The sequence below is a fragment of the Dermacentor albipictus genome, chromosome 3 (genome assembly GCF_038994185.2).
Source record: "Dermacentor albipictus isolate Rhodes 1998 colony chromosome 3, USDA_Dalb.pri_finalv2, whole genome shotgun sequence".
NCBI lineage: Eukaryota > Metazoa > Arthropoda > Arachnida > Ixodida > Ixodidae > Dermacentor > Dermacentor albipictus.
In genome coordinates, this window is record NC_091823.1 from 125,062,877 (window position 1) to 125,078,864 (window position 15,988).

The window sequence follows — 15,988 nt, forward strand, 5'->3', positions numbered from 1 at the left end:
GGCGAGCGACCATTGTTTTTCTTCTCGTCTGCTAGCCAGAAAGCGTCCAAAACTCTGTCCGATGAAAATCCACTTGGCCAGAGCAAACCGAACGCGCACCGAAGTCGGGGCCATACGAGAAAATCGTATGCGCCCTGGTTGGCTCTGGCATCCCGCGGGTAGGGCAGCGAGAACAACAACAAAAACAAATTGACGAGGCTCAATGTGTCCTCGCGAATAAAGGTCAAAGCAGAAAAAATAAATAAGAACGTATTTACTTTGGCTGGCTTTAGTGTCTTGACATGGATGTTCTGGCGTAAGTAAAAAAAAAATGCTGATATTTTTTTTTATGTGACATGACGGCACAAATGAACCACCCCAACGCTTCGTCTCATTGCACCTCGCTGCCTGCTTTGTCAACTCGTCTGCTAGTGTGTTGATTTGGCTTGTCTCGTTGTATGTTCCGATGTAAGACTTTAGAAAAGTCAATAGACCTTTGGCGTCAAATGTTTATAACAACACTAAACCCACAAAGTTCCGCAATTGAAAATCTAAAGCACAACTTTGGAAATGTTAATGCACCTTTCACATCAAGAGCTTATGAGATTTATACCCATAAAGTTTCGCAATTGATATCCATGCGCTCCATAGATTCCGTGGCCTCAGTGAGATGCCGCGGCGAGCCCGCTCACCATCAAAGCGCCCTTGAAACTTTGTGCTCGGATGGGACTGCTTGGCGTTATGTGACTCCCGGTGTAAGGGCGTTGCCACGAAATCCAGCCCGAGTTTGCAATCTTCGCGGTTAAATGTCTTTTCGATCATCAAAAAGACATTCTAGACAAAATCCAGTGATTTCCTGCGCCGGGGGTCGCTTTGGTCGGCGGTGCATGGACAGCACGAAAAAATTTCGGGGGGGGCTGAAGCCCCATAAGCCCCCCCCCCCCCTGGCTACGCCCCTGGTGAGTACTGGTAAGACACAGCTATTATACACTTTTCTCTTGAGGGATAATGGCAACCTGCTGTTCATGATCTGAGAATGCCTGCCAAACGCACCCCAGCCCATTCTTATTCTTCTGATTATTTCTGTCTCATGATCCGGATCCGCAGTCACTATCTGCCCTAAGTAGATGTATTCCTTTACGACTTTCAGTGCCTCGCTGCCTATTATAAACTGCTGTTCTCTTCCGAGACTGTTAAACATTACTTTAGTTTTCTCCAGATTAATTTTTAGACCCACTCTTCTGCTTTGCCTCTCCAGGTCAGTGAGCATGCATTGCAGTTGGTCCCCTGAGTTACTAAGCAAGGCAATATCATCAGCGAATCACAAGTTACTAAGGTATTCTCCATTAACTTTTATCCCCATTTCTTCCCAATCCAGGTCTCTGAATACCTCCTGTAAACACGCTGTGAATAGCATTGGAGAGATCGTATCTCCCTGCCTGACGCCTTTCTTTATTGGGATTTTGTTGCTTTCTTTATGGAGGACTATAGTGGCTGTGGAGCCGCTATACATATCTTCCAGTACTTTTACATATGGCTCGTCTACACCCTGATTCCGTAATGCCTCCATGACTGCTGAGGTTTCGACAGAATCAAATGCTTTCTCGTAATCAATGAAAGCTATATATAAGGGTTGGTTATATTCTGCACATTTCTCTATCACCTGATTGATAGTGTGAATATGATCTATTGTTGAGTAGCCTTTACGGAATCCTGCCTGGTCCTTTGCTTGACAGAAGTCTAAGCTGTTCCTGATTCTATTTGCGATTACCTTAGTAAATAGTTTGTAGGCAACGGACAGCAGGCTGATTGGTCTATAATTTTTCAAGTCTTTGGCGTCTCCTTTCTTATGGATTAGGATTATGTTAGCGTTTTTCCAAGATTCCGGTACGCTCGACGTTATGAGGCGTTGCGTATACAGGGTGGCCAGTTTCTCTAGAACAATCTGCCCACCATCCTTCAACAAATCTGCTGTTACCTGATCCTCCCCAGCTGCCTTCCCCCTTTGCATATCTCCCAAGGCTTTCTTTACTTCTTCCGGCGTTACCTGTGGGATTTCGAATTCCTCTATACTATTTTCTCTTCCATTATCGTCGTGGGTGGCACTGGTACTGTACAAATCTCTATAGAACTCCTCAGCCACTTGTCCTATCTCATCCATATTAGTAATGATATTGCCGGCTTTGTCTCTTAACGCATACATCTGATTCTTGCCGATTCCCAGTTTCTTCTTCACTGTTTTTAGGCTTCCTTCGTTCCTGAGAGCATGTTCAATTCTATCCATATTATACTTTCTTATGTCGGCTGTCTTACGCTTGTTGATTAACTTCGAAAGTTCTGCCAGTTCTATTCTAGCTGTAGGGTTAGAGGCTTTCATACATTGGCGTTTCTTGATCAGATCTTTCGTCTCCTGCGATAGTTTACTGGTATCCTGCCTAACGGAGTTACCACCGACTTCCATTGCACACTCCTTAATGATGTCCACAAGATTGTCGTTCATTGCTTCAACACTAAGGTCCTCTTCCTGAGTTAAAGCCGAATACCTGTTCTGTAGCTTGATCTGGAATTGCTCTATTTTCCCTCTTACCGCTAACTCATTGATCGGCTTCTTATGTACCAGTTTCTTCCGTTCCCTTCTCAGGTCTAGGCTAATTCGAGTTCTTACCATCCTGTGGTCACTGCAGCGCACCTTGCCGAGCACGTCCACATCTTTTATGATGCCAGGGTTAGCGCAGAGTATGAAGTCTATTTCATTTCTAGTCTCGCCGTTCGGGCCCCTCCACGTCCACTTTCGTCTATCCCGTTTGCGGAAGAAGGTATTCATTATCCTCATATTATTCTTTTCCGCAAACTCTACCAATAACTCCCCCCTGATATTCCTAGTGCCTATGCCATATTCCCCCACTGCCTTGTCTCCAGCCTGCTTTTTGCCTACCTTGGCATTAAAGTCACCCATTAGTATAGTGTATTTAGTTTTCACTCTACCCATCGCCGATTCCACGTCTTCATAGAAGCTTTCGACTTCCTGGTCATCATGACTGGATGTAGGGGCGCAGACCTGTACACTCTTCATTTTGTACCTCTTATTAAGTTTCACAACAAGACCTGCCACCCTCTCGTTAATGCTATAGAATTCCTGTATGTTACCAGCTATATTCTTATTAATCAGGAATCCGACGCCTAGTTCCCTTCTCTCTGCTAAGCCCCGGTAGCACAGGACGTGCCCGCTTTTTAGCACTGTATATGCTTCTTTTGGCCTCCTAACTTCGCTGAGCCCTATTATATCCCATTTAGTGCCCTCTAATTCCTCCAATAGCACTGCTAGACTCGCCTCACTAGATAACGTTCTAGCGTTAAACGTTGCCAGGTTCATATTCCAATGGCGGCCTGTCCGGAGCCAGTGATTCTTAGCACCCTCTGCAGCGTCGCAGGTCTGACCGCCGCCGTGGTCAGTTGCTTCGCAGCTGCTGGGGACTGAGGGCCGGGGTTTGATTGTGTTGTTCATATAGGAGGTTGTGGCCAAGTACTGCACCAGGGTGGCCAATCCTGCTCTGGTGAGGGAGTGCGTTTCCGGTTCTGGTCACCGGGATCAGGCCACACTCCAGGCCTGTTGATGCAATTTGATCAACACGCGGATTTTTTCTTTTTTTTTTATCCGGTGGAAAATTGCCGGCACCGGGATTCGCACCACGGACCTCTTGCACGCGAGGAGGGTGTTCTACCTCTACGCCGCCGCTGCACTTGCTATACTTATATTCAGGCAAACATTTGAATAGCCGTTTGAGACCACGTATGAGCACAGCGGAGATTAGTTGCAGATAATCCTGCCGCATGCTGCTAAATACCACTTTACGGATGGGTTTGAGTGCTGCTTTTTTGAGCAAATAACGCTGTTATTGATTATCTGTAGCAACCGCGGAAGGCTCTACAGTCAATTATTGTACATGAGAATCGTTGCAGAGAGCCGCTTTCTGTTGTGACCCTGTAAATTTCACTTGACATGAAACTTAGAAATTGTTCGCAAAGCAGCCTAAGATAGCACCACCGGTGAAAAATAAATAAAGACTATAAGCACGGAAGGAATGCTACAGCAGCGCAAAAGGACATCGACTAAAGGACGACGTCAGACACACAAACAGGCGTTGTCTTACGACTTTCAGTCGTCCCTTTCTATTGCAGTGACTGTATCATACGTATTGTCGAAGCCCAAGTGCACTGTTCTCAGCGATCCAAACACGGCGATCAGTACCCACGGTGGCCGGCACCTTTTGCGCAACCGGTGAGGGGTGGATGGCCGCTGCATGCAGTGACCATGCTTCACTGGTATGCATTCACTGCGTACCAAACAACATTAGTTCGGTGTCTCTGAGGCCCACCGGTGAGGTAAAAAACCTCGGCCGCCCCGCGGGCCCATTATCGCGCTTGAATCCCTGAGCACTGTGCATCCTATAGCCACAGGTGCGCTTATGCACAGCCCGTTTTTATGGCACTGAGCCACGTTGCACTCCTTCCCAGAGCGAATCAGTGGTTCAATCCACCATCGCGCTATCTCAGTTTCAAGCGCACATAAACACGAGAGGCAAGCCAGTATAGTATCCAACGTCGTCGCTGAGTAGTAACACAGGAGGCATTGTCAGCGTGATGATTGGTTTGCAGCCACGGAGAACTTGTGTGACTTTGAAAACGGCTGGTGCACTTGGAGCAACCGCGCGGCTTATCTCAACAATTCACCGTGGATACTCGGCGGCGGGACAACGAAGACAACACTGCCGAGACCACCCCAAGACCACACCTTCGGGAATGCCACAGGCAAGATTGATTTTTGAATATTGTTGCCCAAAGAAAAATTTATTATCGCGTTCACAACATTACCCGGAGACAATTTCGTGCTACATTTCGTACTCTTGAGAAAGTATTTTCCTCTAGCCAAATTGCTCGCCTGTAGGTCAGTTGCCAATCCATATACTTTCGCTGTTAATCCGTGTGGATTGCTCACTGAAACTACCCTAATACTGCGGAGACAACTTTTTCATGCAAGCGCCAAAAAAGATTGCCGACCAACATTCACCATAGCGTGCTCGCTACACGAGCTGTGTAGCTGTGAGCTGTGTTCACGCTCAGCAGACGGAAACAAGGACGTTTCTAAAATATTCAGTCTTATGACTTCTTTTTTCTTTAAACAAATGTTAAAATTCGTTTAAAGCTGCAACTATTGCTTTCCTATACCTGAATGAAGACAAAATGAAATTAACTTAGCTAAAGTGTGAGTAACAAGACAAGGCTGTCATTGGTATGCTTTCACTGAGCTATTTGCAGCTTTGACAGAGTTTTCTCTTGAAGCGGGAACGCTTTGCTATTGTTCTATTATGAGCAATGCTTCTAAAGACGAAACCATCGTGGGCGCAGCGTTTTGCGTTCATGTTAAAACTTTGACGCCGACTTCTCTTCTCAAACAGACGAAAACATCGACTCGTTTTGATCCTCGTTGGTGGCACAAAGTGTTGTGAAACGTTTAAATGTACAAGCCAATTAAGCAAAGACCATTTACTTTACCTTCTTGTAAAAGGACGGACATTATCACTAAGGACGCGGCAAAACCAAACGAGCAACGTGCTCTACATATCCATAGCGAGATAGCTGCAAGGCGTTACTGAGTGAAAAAAATAGCGCGCTTGTTGCGGTGGAATAAATTTTGCAAACGTGAGTTCAGCAATTTATTTATCGAAGTTTTTTTCCTGGCAGCAGTTGCAGGATTTACCTTGATGTATCACAGGGAAAACACGCAACGTAACTTTGCGAATAATGACAAGTGGTGAGCTCTTTTACTTTGTCTCACAGGGCAACCACTCAAAGATGAATGCTTCAGCATATAGTACCTTCTATCATGGAATAGAGCCTACATGCTATTTCTGAGTATGCTGGAAAGACATGACGATCGCTGTGCGGAAAATCGAAGCAGTAAGCTTTGAACCATTGCTGAAAGTGCACTCGGTTCATGACGTCAAGATTTCCTCTTAACTGAAGTGCAAGTCATATGCCTTATTTATATCGCGAAGACCAAATACTGAGTCAAGTGAAGTGCTCGTCATTTATGTAATTTGTCGGTGGCGCAACGCGCGTTTAAACACACAGTCTTTCCTTCAAGAGAGTGTCGTTATACAAAAGAACCGACGCCATTACAATTGTTGACATTAATGACATTTCACGCTTTGGTAAATTTACTACCGACTAACGGGCGTTACGAAAATGACGTTATGCTGTAGGACAGAAAAATGACACTTAATAAAGCAACCTTTCCTATACGACAGCTGGCAGCGTGGCATCTTCGGTAAACTTATCCACGTGTGAAGCACTTGGTGCTAGCTGCCTCTTGTTATTTGATAAAACCAATGCGTAGCTGCTCTATGATATCGGAAACACTTAGTGTAATGTTTTTTCCGAGATATTCAAGCATAATCAGTGGCGATTATTAAGCGCGAATGTTAATTCTAAAAGCGGAATGTCTTTCCGCAAAGCTTTTTCACTATGGACGTCCTTCAGGGTGATCAACGGTGTAGTCCGAAGGCACGAAATTCATAAGTGATATTGACCACAGATCATCACGCGAGCTTTCCGTTTCTTTTATTGCAGGATCCTATTTGTTCTTCAGCAACTTCGAGCAGAACAAAGGCAATAAAGCGGAACTCATCAGCGAGATCCTCACCTGGAGCCGCAAGACAACGCAATGCGCACAGTTTTGGTACATCATCTCTGAAGATCCGGAGATGAACCTTGAGGTACACTATCATTCAATAGGTGTTTAGTTGCTGTTTTTTGGAGCTCAACTTACCAATGAAAGAACGCACTTTTCTTCTGGACGACAATCTCCCGAACACTCCGTGAAGTACTTCTTATAGCACTTCAAGACTCGTAATTTAGTTTCGCCTTCTCAGCTGTTGCTAAGCGACGTAATCGTAAAAACATAAATCCGAAAAATAACAACGTACTTTACGCAGGCATCCGATGTGTGGCATGCTGCTGCTCTTAGCATTTACGATATCAGAATAGCACTCCCTTGAAAACAATACGCCAATGTGTCAGCAGCGTAAATTCAATAAAATTGATGCTGTCGCCTTCAGTTGTGTTTGAACGAAGAACCGAAAGACATCGTATAAGCACTCTACGCCAATGAAAACAAAATTGACCGACGATTACGACACTCCCTAATGCAAAATTTGAGCGCAGCTCTATACGTGTCCTCATTTCGAAATATATCGGCCGGTGCGGACAATCTGTCTCGTGCGGCACGTTACAAACGGAGCGAAGTGTGACGCGACTGCCTCGCTAATCCGGAGATCGCGATACGCAGCGCGTGGATGACGTGTAGGCGCGATTCACAGCAGCCGCCACAGACATACATCCTCCGCTTTTCGCCTCATGGTTCCGCTGCATCCTCCTCCTCCGCTTTCCTCCTCGCGATCTTTTCGCTATCGCCGTCCTTCATCGCCGCTGCACTCCGCGTTCGCTCGTTTACCCTTCGCTGCGCTTGTTTGCTAGCTTACGAGGGACCTCGAGACCAATGCTCGCCCCAGGCACGCGCACCTAACAACTGCGCTCTAAACAGTTGAATAATAATAAAATAATCATGAGCCATTCCGATCTGTGAACGTAGATGACCAGCGATGCTGTTTTGCACCCGACACAGAGGTGTCATAGTATGTTCAACAAAGCCATGAACTCATTAATTATCGTTAACAGATGCCATCGAGACAAAAGGTACGCACACACATTTATTGGCATTCGCGTAGACGATGGGACTGCCACCCCGAGAAGCCCAAGGAAACTGAACACGTGTGACATTTGGACGGGACAGTCACCACGGGAGAGCGGAAAGGAAGGAAACTAGATACGCAAGCGCTTGGAACGCTGACAAAGAGAGGGCAGTGCTAGTGTAGGCATTAACGATGTGGATCGGTCTTTTGGGCTAAGATCCGAATGTAGCCCTCATGCGCGGGACCCCTTTGAATGCCAGGTGTTACAAGGGTGGTTCAAGGGGACGTTACAGGTCCCGGAGCCCGTCATCCGGAGTCAACAGGGGTATGTGGTGTTGCGTTTGGACTCTTTCTGCACTATCTTCGGGATCAGCCCACGGATTTTTGCACAAGAACACGCAAAATGCACGGAAGCCTAGCCATAGGCAGCTTCGCTGTAAGAACATTACAACTGCATCCCACGAAGCTTTAAAAGCTAGAGGGCGTTTTATAACTCCACTCATCTTGTTTACAAGAAGCTTTAGACGGGTCGAAATAAACGTAGCCATCGACAATCTCAACGCCTTTCATTCGTGATTGAAATTAGGGAAAGCAGGCCTTCACTAACGGAGAAATGGGGGGGGGGGGGGACTGGTGGGTTGTTCGTTAGCCGTAAGTCCCACAAAGAGAAACGTGCCGCGCTACAGCATGCAAAAGTAATTTATTACCTCAATTAAAGACTGCAATGGGGGTCATTAAATGATTGCTGCGCTCGCTAAACGAAAACTACCGCTTGCCGATCACAGTGCGACAAGACGTCCACAGCGACGCAATCGAAGACTGCCCATCAGATGCTCTCAAAGAACGCTAAGCATGACAAGCTTGCAAAAAAAATGCAAATTCTAATAAGATCAATCAAGGTAAGCGAACAGCTCGAACGAACGAACGAACGAACGAACGAACGAACGAACGAACGAACGTTTTCCTCGACAAGTCCGACCATCGACCATCGGTCACCAAGCAGTCACAAGAATGGCCGAAAACGGCAAAGGATTCTATTCGCTTTAAAATCGCTTCGCGCGTGTAAACAGCTCACGACACATACGATGGTCAGGCGGCACGTCACGTCGGGGACCGCTGCATTGCACGAGCTGCACGTTGGACTCCAGGCGCGGCTCCACGGGGGTCTCGCTTCTGCGCTAGGTGTCTCTTTTATCCGGTGATTCCACCCAGGTTGGGGCCAATAGACATAGTCCTTCGGCGACGGCCCGGGCGCTCTGGACAGCCTTGAGCTGAGCGATGAGCTCTGTGCTTCTGAGCGCTGAGTCCCAGGAAGACTGGTCGGGAAAGTCCGTGCTCGCGTTGGCAGGGCACAGCCAGAGCATGTGTTCGAAGTTGTCGTATTTGTGGCCGCAGTGTGGCATTCAGTAGGAAGGTCAGGATTGATCCTGCTTAGTGTTGTTGGTGTGACGTATGTCCCAGCCTGCAACTCTCTGTAAGTGGCGGCCTGTGATTTTTTGAGCTTAGGGTGAGTAGGAGGAAAAATTCTTCGTGATAACCTATGATTTGAAGTAATTTTGTGGTATGATACGAGCGGTTCTGATACGAGCGGGTCTAGGTCCCTCCAGGCTGGGCTGAAGTGAGAGGGCGGACCGCAGACACGGAATTCATTTCATTTCATTTCATTTATTTTACCCTCAAGGTACATAGTACATTATAGAGGGGAGGGGCTAAGGGAATACAAAGTAAACATCGGTAAAAGTAACTCAAACAAGAAAATAATTATAACAGCAGTAATAATTGCTAATTGAGTTGACATCCGATGATAATAAACAGAGGTACAAAAGATACAAATACAAATGTGATGTACACAATGGTAAAGAGATTCAAAAAAACATAATATGTACAGTAGATTTACAAAATGCATTGTTAACTTTTTGATCATGATGCTGATGAAAACTGATGAAAACGCTGCAATAGAGAAAGGTACATACACATAGGCAAGACAAATGGTAAGTATATTACAAAAGTCCGTTTTCAAGTGCGTTTCTAAACATAAGTGGATTAATTATACCTGTTAATGAAGGGGATAAGCTGTTCCAGTCTTTGCTAGTCATTGGTAAGAATGAATTTGCGCCCATGATAGTATTGAAATGAGATATGCTAACCTTCTGATTATGATCACGACGAGAAGAAATGAAAGGTGCTGGCCTGATCCAAAGAGTGTGTAAAAAGGTGTTATGATAATAGATTTTGTGAAAAAGACAAATGCGTGAGTGTTTTCGGCGGTCGGATAAGAGAGGAAGGTTTAATAAACATTTCATGTGTGTTACGCTTGCTGTCCGATTGAAGTTATTTAAAATGAAACGGGCTGAACGGTTTTGTATAGCTTCCAGCGTATGTATTAGTGTTGAATGCCAGGGATCCCATATTGATGAAGCATACTCAAGTTGCGAGCGAACGTAAGTGGTATATAGTAATTGTTTTAATGATGATGGCGCACGAGAAAAATTTCGGCGTAGGTACCCTAAAGTGCGGTTAGCTTTGGACACTATGATATCAATATGCGATTTCCAAGACAAATTGTTAGTTATGGTTACTCCTAAATAACGATACGAGGTGACACATTCAAGTGATATATTAGTGAGAGAATAATTTGGAGAACTAGAGTTAGTACGAGAAACCCTCATAGTTTTGCACTTCTTAATGTTAAGTTGCATTTTCCACGTGCTGCACCAATTAGTTATTTTATTTAAGTCTGTTTGTAGGGCTGTTACATCGCAGTTATTGGAAATTTTGCGGTATATCACACAATCGTCTGCAAATAAACATATGTTTGATGAAATATTAATAGGTAAGTCATTAATGTATATAAGAAACAAAAGTGTGCCCAGGACAGATCCTTGAGGGACGCCTGAGCCGACAGGGGCTAGAGAGGAAGTACATTCATTAGCAGAAACAAACTGAACGCGCGATGTAAGGAAGCTACAGATCCACCTAAGTAGTGTAGGGTCAATGTTTAAAATGCTTAGTTTGTGTAAGAGTAGAGCATGACACACCTTGTCAAATGCCTTAGCGAAGTCCAAAAAAATACAGTCCGTCGTGAAGCCTGCGTCAAGGTTAGAGTGTAAATCGTTTGTAAATGTGAGAAGCTGTGTTTCGCAAGAGAAGTTTTTTCTAAACCCGTGCTGGTGAGGAGTAAAGAAATTATTATCGTCAAGGAAGTTAATGAGATGCGTGTAGATTACATGTTCCATAATTTTACAAGGTACTGAGGTAAGAGAAATTGGTCTATAATTAAAGGGATTATGAGTGTCACCTGATTTGTGTATGGGAACGATTTTTCCTGTTTTCCAATCAAGCGGAAGCATGCCAGAGTTATATGATTGCGAGAATAGATATTGCAATATGATAGATGAATATTCAACTGTGCTAATTAAGAATTTGGTGGTGATTTCATCGACACCGCAGGAGGAAGTAATTTTCAAATTTTCGATTATTTTTTTAGTTCCTGTTGCATCAAATATAATAGGGTCCATAAGAGGAAAGTTACAGCCCTGTAAGACGGGACATTCGTTGTTAGGTGCGGGAGAGGAAAATGATTGCACAAACGCGCTGTTCAAGACGTCTGCGCAAAGATAGCTGGGAACCTGACTACCAGACTGTGTTAATGCAATCTTATTTCCACGTTTACATTTTACTACGCTCCAAAAGCGCTTTGCATTTGTTTTTAGTAATAATGGCAGGGTTTTGCTAAAAAATGTGCGCTTAGTATTTTTAGCAGTGATTGAGTAGTTGGAGGCAGCGTTTTTATATGCAAGCCAATGTGCAGGCTTTTTCGTCCGTTTAGCAGTGCGAAAAAGGCGTCTCTTCCTATTTGAGAGCATATTAAGAAATCTGTTATACCAGGGGGCTTGATTATAAGAATAAACGCGCTGGAGTGGAACATGCTGATCGATTAATTCTAAAATTTTAGTCTTGAACATACACCAATTTCTTTCAACTGATCGTTCAAAAAACTGCGGCAAGAAGTCGTCAAGAAATGAACATAGGCTTGAGTTTATGGCAGAAAAATTGGCTCTTTAGAAGTTTCTAATTGTCTTTAGTTGTTTGCATTGATACTGCTGGGGGAATGTAAGCGTGAAGTGCAAAATGTCATGATCACTCAGACCAGGTATGTGAGTTATCGATGAGACGTTGTCGGGAGAAGTTGTGAGCACGAGATCAAGTAGTGAGGTTGAGTGCCGAGTTATTCGCGTTGGTGAGGTGACCATTTGTGAAAAACCGAAGTCAGAACAAAGTGTAATGAACTCATTACATTCAGTAGATGAGGGCTCAGAAAACGGACTGATGGGTGACCATACGATGTTTGGAAAATTAAAATCGCCCATTAGATATATTGGCACTCCAGGATAGCGTATTGTTATTTGGTTCAAGTTGTCATACAGGTCATTGCAAAAGGACAAAGGACTTGAGGGTGATCGGTAACAAACCCCTATTAGTAGCTTTTTAAATTTTATTGTAAGGCAGCACCAGATGATTTCTAAATCTGAAACAACCGGCACACAAAAGCCCTCTAATCGGTCACTGATTGCAAGAAGCACACCACCGCCTACTTTACCGGTGCGATCGCTCCGAAAAACTGCGTATTTATTTCTGCAAAAAAAACAACTCAGAGTTGGCTACCCTAGATGACAGCCAGGTTTCAGTTAACGCAATGATGTCAGCGTCACAGTCATCAATAATGGCACACAGTTCGTCCCTCTTTGGCAGAAGACTACGCATGTTCGAGAAAAGCACCGAGCAAGAACACAGCTGAGAACCACCTCCCCGTTCGTTCCCCTATATTTCTTTTAAAGGGAATTCGCGTCCAGAGTGAAGAGTACGAGGGCTGAGGTCGTTCTGTGTGCTATCGAAAGCTTCTATTTCAGTAACAGTATTATGAGCTTCATTGTAAACATACGTTTTTCCACCGATAATCAATTTATTGTAATGCAACTTGAATGACTTTTTTGTGTTTTTTCCAAATTCGATCAACTTTTTGCGGCAGTGTCTTGTTGCTGGGCAGTAATCTTCGCTTACGGATATTTTTTTTTTCATCCTTTAGAACTTGGCGCTTGGAAAGGACTAAGTCCTTACATTTGTATGTTTCAAATTTTACTATTAGTGGTCGTGCTTTCCCTGTGGCAAATCGCCCGATTCTGTGCGCTCTGGCTATGTTGTTACTAGAAATATCAACTTTTAAAGTGTCGGCAAAAATTTTCAGTATTTTTTCTTCCGATTTGGAATAGGTTTCATCAGCGGAGTCAGGCACATCGTAGAACAACAAGTTATTCCGGCGAGCGCGGTCTTCGGCGTCGTTTAGTCTTGAGTGGAGTGTGCGCGTGTGCTTTTCGACGCGGACTACGGAATCCCGCACGTCGTCGAGATCTGTCTGCTTTTGTTCAATTGCAAAAGTTTGCTGTTCAACTTTTTCTAATCTGGCTTTTATATCCGATATTACCTGACAAACTGACTCCTGCTTTTCCTTTAGGTCTGATATTGACGTAGCCATAGATTTCTGTAGGGTTTCCATTCTTATAGATCGCTCGTCTAGATCCTTAAGCGTTTTCAAAATTTCTTCCACAGCATTCGAAGATTGCGCTTTTTGCGAACCTGTACTGCGACCGGGATTGCTCTCAACGTCACCACATAACAACAAAAGCAAAGAATAAAAAGGATCAACCAAGGCTTTTGGGCATGGAAGCACGACAAGGAACAGGTCATCAGATTTGAAAGAAGCGTGAGGTAGTTTTGGGAACCTACTAACCTGCACAATGAAGAAAAGCGTGCGTAAGCCCATCGTTGTTTTCCCTTGTCGTACCACCATGCCCACTGAAAAGCGATGCAGCCGGGCCTGGTTATATATCCTTCGCCACCAATGCTGTACACGATCTTGCAGCTGCGCAGTCGTGAACATTGTGCACGTGCACGAATGTGCGCATGTGCTGTCTGGCTGTCGGTAGAATGACGGGCGAAAGGTAGGCGAAGTCGTTCTCGCTTTCCAGAAGAGTCGATGCGTTGCCGATGGGCGGACCCTGGTGCTGGAAAGCCGTAGTCGAGCCGCACTGCCGTGCAGGTACCGAAGAACTGAAGAACTGCACAATGAAGAAAAGCGTGCGTAAGCCCATCGTTGTTTTCCTTGTCGTACCACCATGCCCACTGAAAAGCGATGCAGCCGGGCCTGGTTTTATATCCTTCGCCACCAATGCTGTACACGATCTTGCAGCTGCGCAGTCGTGAACATTGTGCACGTGCACGAATGTGCGCTCTCGGGCCAGTTGGTGTGCCCGCTCGTTCGGATTACAGTCAGGAAGTCCGGTAATGGTGCCCATGTGGGCCGGGAACCGGGTGATGTGTGTTGACGTGAGGTTGTCTCCTCCCGTTTCTTGGAAGAAGATGGTGTTGATAACCGTAGCTGCTTTCCTAGAGACGAGGGCCGACGAGATGGTTCTAATAGCTGTTCTTGAGTCCGAGTAAACGACTGACGTGCTTTGCAGCTTTGAAGGGCCACCGCAACAGCCATTTCTTCTGCTTCGTGAGTGAAGTTGGTAACTACCATGGCTGCGTTGACGAGTGAGCCATGGGCGTCCACCACAGAGACCGCGTAGGCGCCTCGATTCCAATATCTGGCCGCGTCAACGAAGAGGACTTGCGTTTCGTTACGTTTGATGTTGTCGAGGATTACCTTCGCTCTCGCTTTTCTCCGCCCTTCGTTGTGGATGGGGTGTATACTTGGTGGGATGGGTTCAACGGTTATTTATCTCTTGGCGTTTGTGCATAGTTTCGACTTCTCTGGTGGCATCAAGAGGGGCTGTATGTCTGCTTCTAGTAAGATCTCCATTCCCACCCTAGTGAGTGAGAGCCAACTAGTTTGGGAGTTTCGCTGTGCCTCAAAGAGTTCGTTTGCCGTGTTGTGTAGCCCCAATTGGAGGAGTCGTTCCGTGCTAGTGTTTCTAGGGAGGCTTAGGACCTTTTTCAATCCCGTTCTGATTAGTGTATCAATTTCATTTAGCTCCGTCTTCTTCCAGTTGAGGAAGGGGGCGGCGTAGGTTACGTGTCTGCCCAGTTGAAAATGACAACAGAGGTTGTGTTCAGTACTACAGAAATTTCTGTTGTACAACAGGATTTTCTGTAGTAACTACAGATTCCTGATGGAGCGACAGACTTTTCTGATGTACAACAGACATTTGTTGTTGCTACTACAGAAGTACAGTCTGTCGTATGTCTGTTGTTACAACAGAAAGCTGAAGCTCTACAACAGATTTTTGTAGTACTACAGAAATTTCTGTTGTACAACAGGATTTTTCTGTAGTAACTACAGATTCCTGATGGAGCGACAGACTTTTCTGATGTACAACAGACATTTGTTGTTGCTACTACAGAAGTACAGTCTGTCGTATGTCTGTTGTTACAACAGAAAGCTGAAGCTCTACAACAGATTTTTGTAGTACTACAGAAAAAATTGTCATCACTACAGGCACCCTGTTGTCCCAACAGAAATGTTCCTGAAGTAACCCGAAAAACATCTGTAGTGCTACAGAGAGCTGTTGAAATACTACAGAAACCTATTGTGGCAACAGGCCCCCAATTGTCACAACAGAAGTGTTCCTGAAGTAATGCGACCAACTTCTGTTGTACTACAGGAAAATGTTGTACGACAGAAGCCTATCATTGCAACAGGCCCCCATTTGTCATAACAGAAGTGTTCCTGAAGTAATGGACAAACTTCTGTTGTACTACAGAGAACTGTTCCACAACGGAAACCTATCGCCGAAACATGTACCCAATGATGACAACAGAAGTGCACTGAAATTGTGTGATGCGACAAGATTCTGTAGTGCCCGGTTGAAAAAGACAAAAGGAATTCCTGTCGCAACTACAGAAATTCTGTTGTACGACAGAAGTTGTTGACATTTCTTAATTGGGAGACATTTCTGACATTACGACAAAAATTCTGATTTCGCAACAGAAGCATTCTGTCGCGACAACAAGAGTTCTGAAGTCGGAACAACAGCTTTATATCCTGACAGCGATTCCGACGTTACGACACCAATTCTGACGTCGCAGCAGAAACATTCGGTCGCGACGGCTAAGAGTTCCGAAGTCGCAACAGAAGCGCTTTCCGTCGCAGTCCTTTAAAATTGTATGTTTTCGCATCGGTGGTGTACACTGTACTTTTCTCTTGCGCGGTATTCAATCGCGCTTCTCTGAAGCCGGCAATGCTGATGGCACCGACA

General features: G+C 45.0%; 1 protein-coding gene across 1 annotated transcript in view; it reads left to right on the forward strand.

Annotated features, from left to right (window-relative positions):
* LOC135909443 (MAM and LDL-receptor class A domain-containing protein 1-like) overlaps window positions 1–15,988 on the forward strand; it is a 240,271-nt gene that overhangs the window by 46,296 nt on the left and 177,987 nt on the right. The window contains exons 9-10 of the mRNA XM_065441401.2: window positions 4,636–4,788; window positions 6,610–6,755. Of these exons, the coding sequence (XP_065297473.2) occupies window positions 4,636–4,788; window positions 6,610–6,755 (299 nt within the window). The remainder of the gene's footprint in view (window positions 1–4,635; window positions 4,789–6,609; window positions 6,756–15,988) is intronic.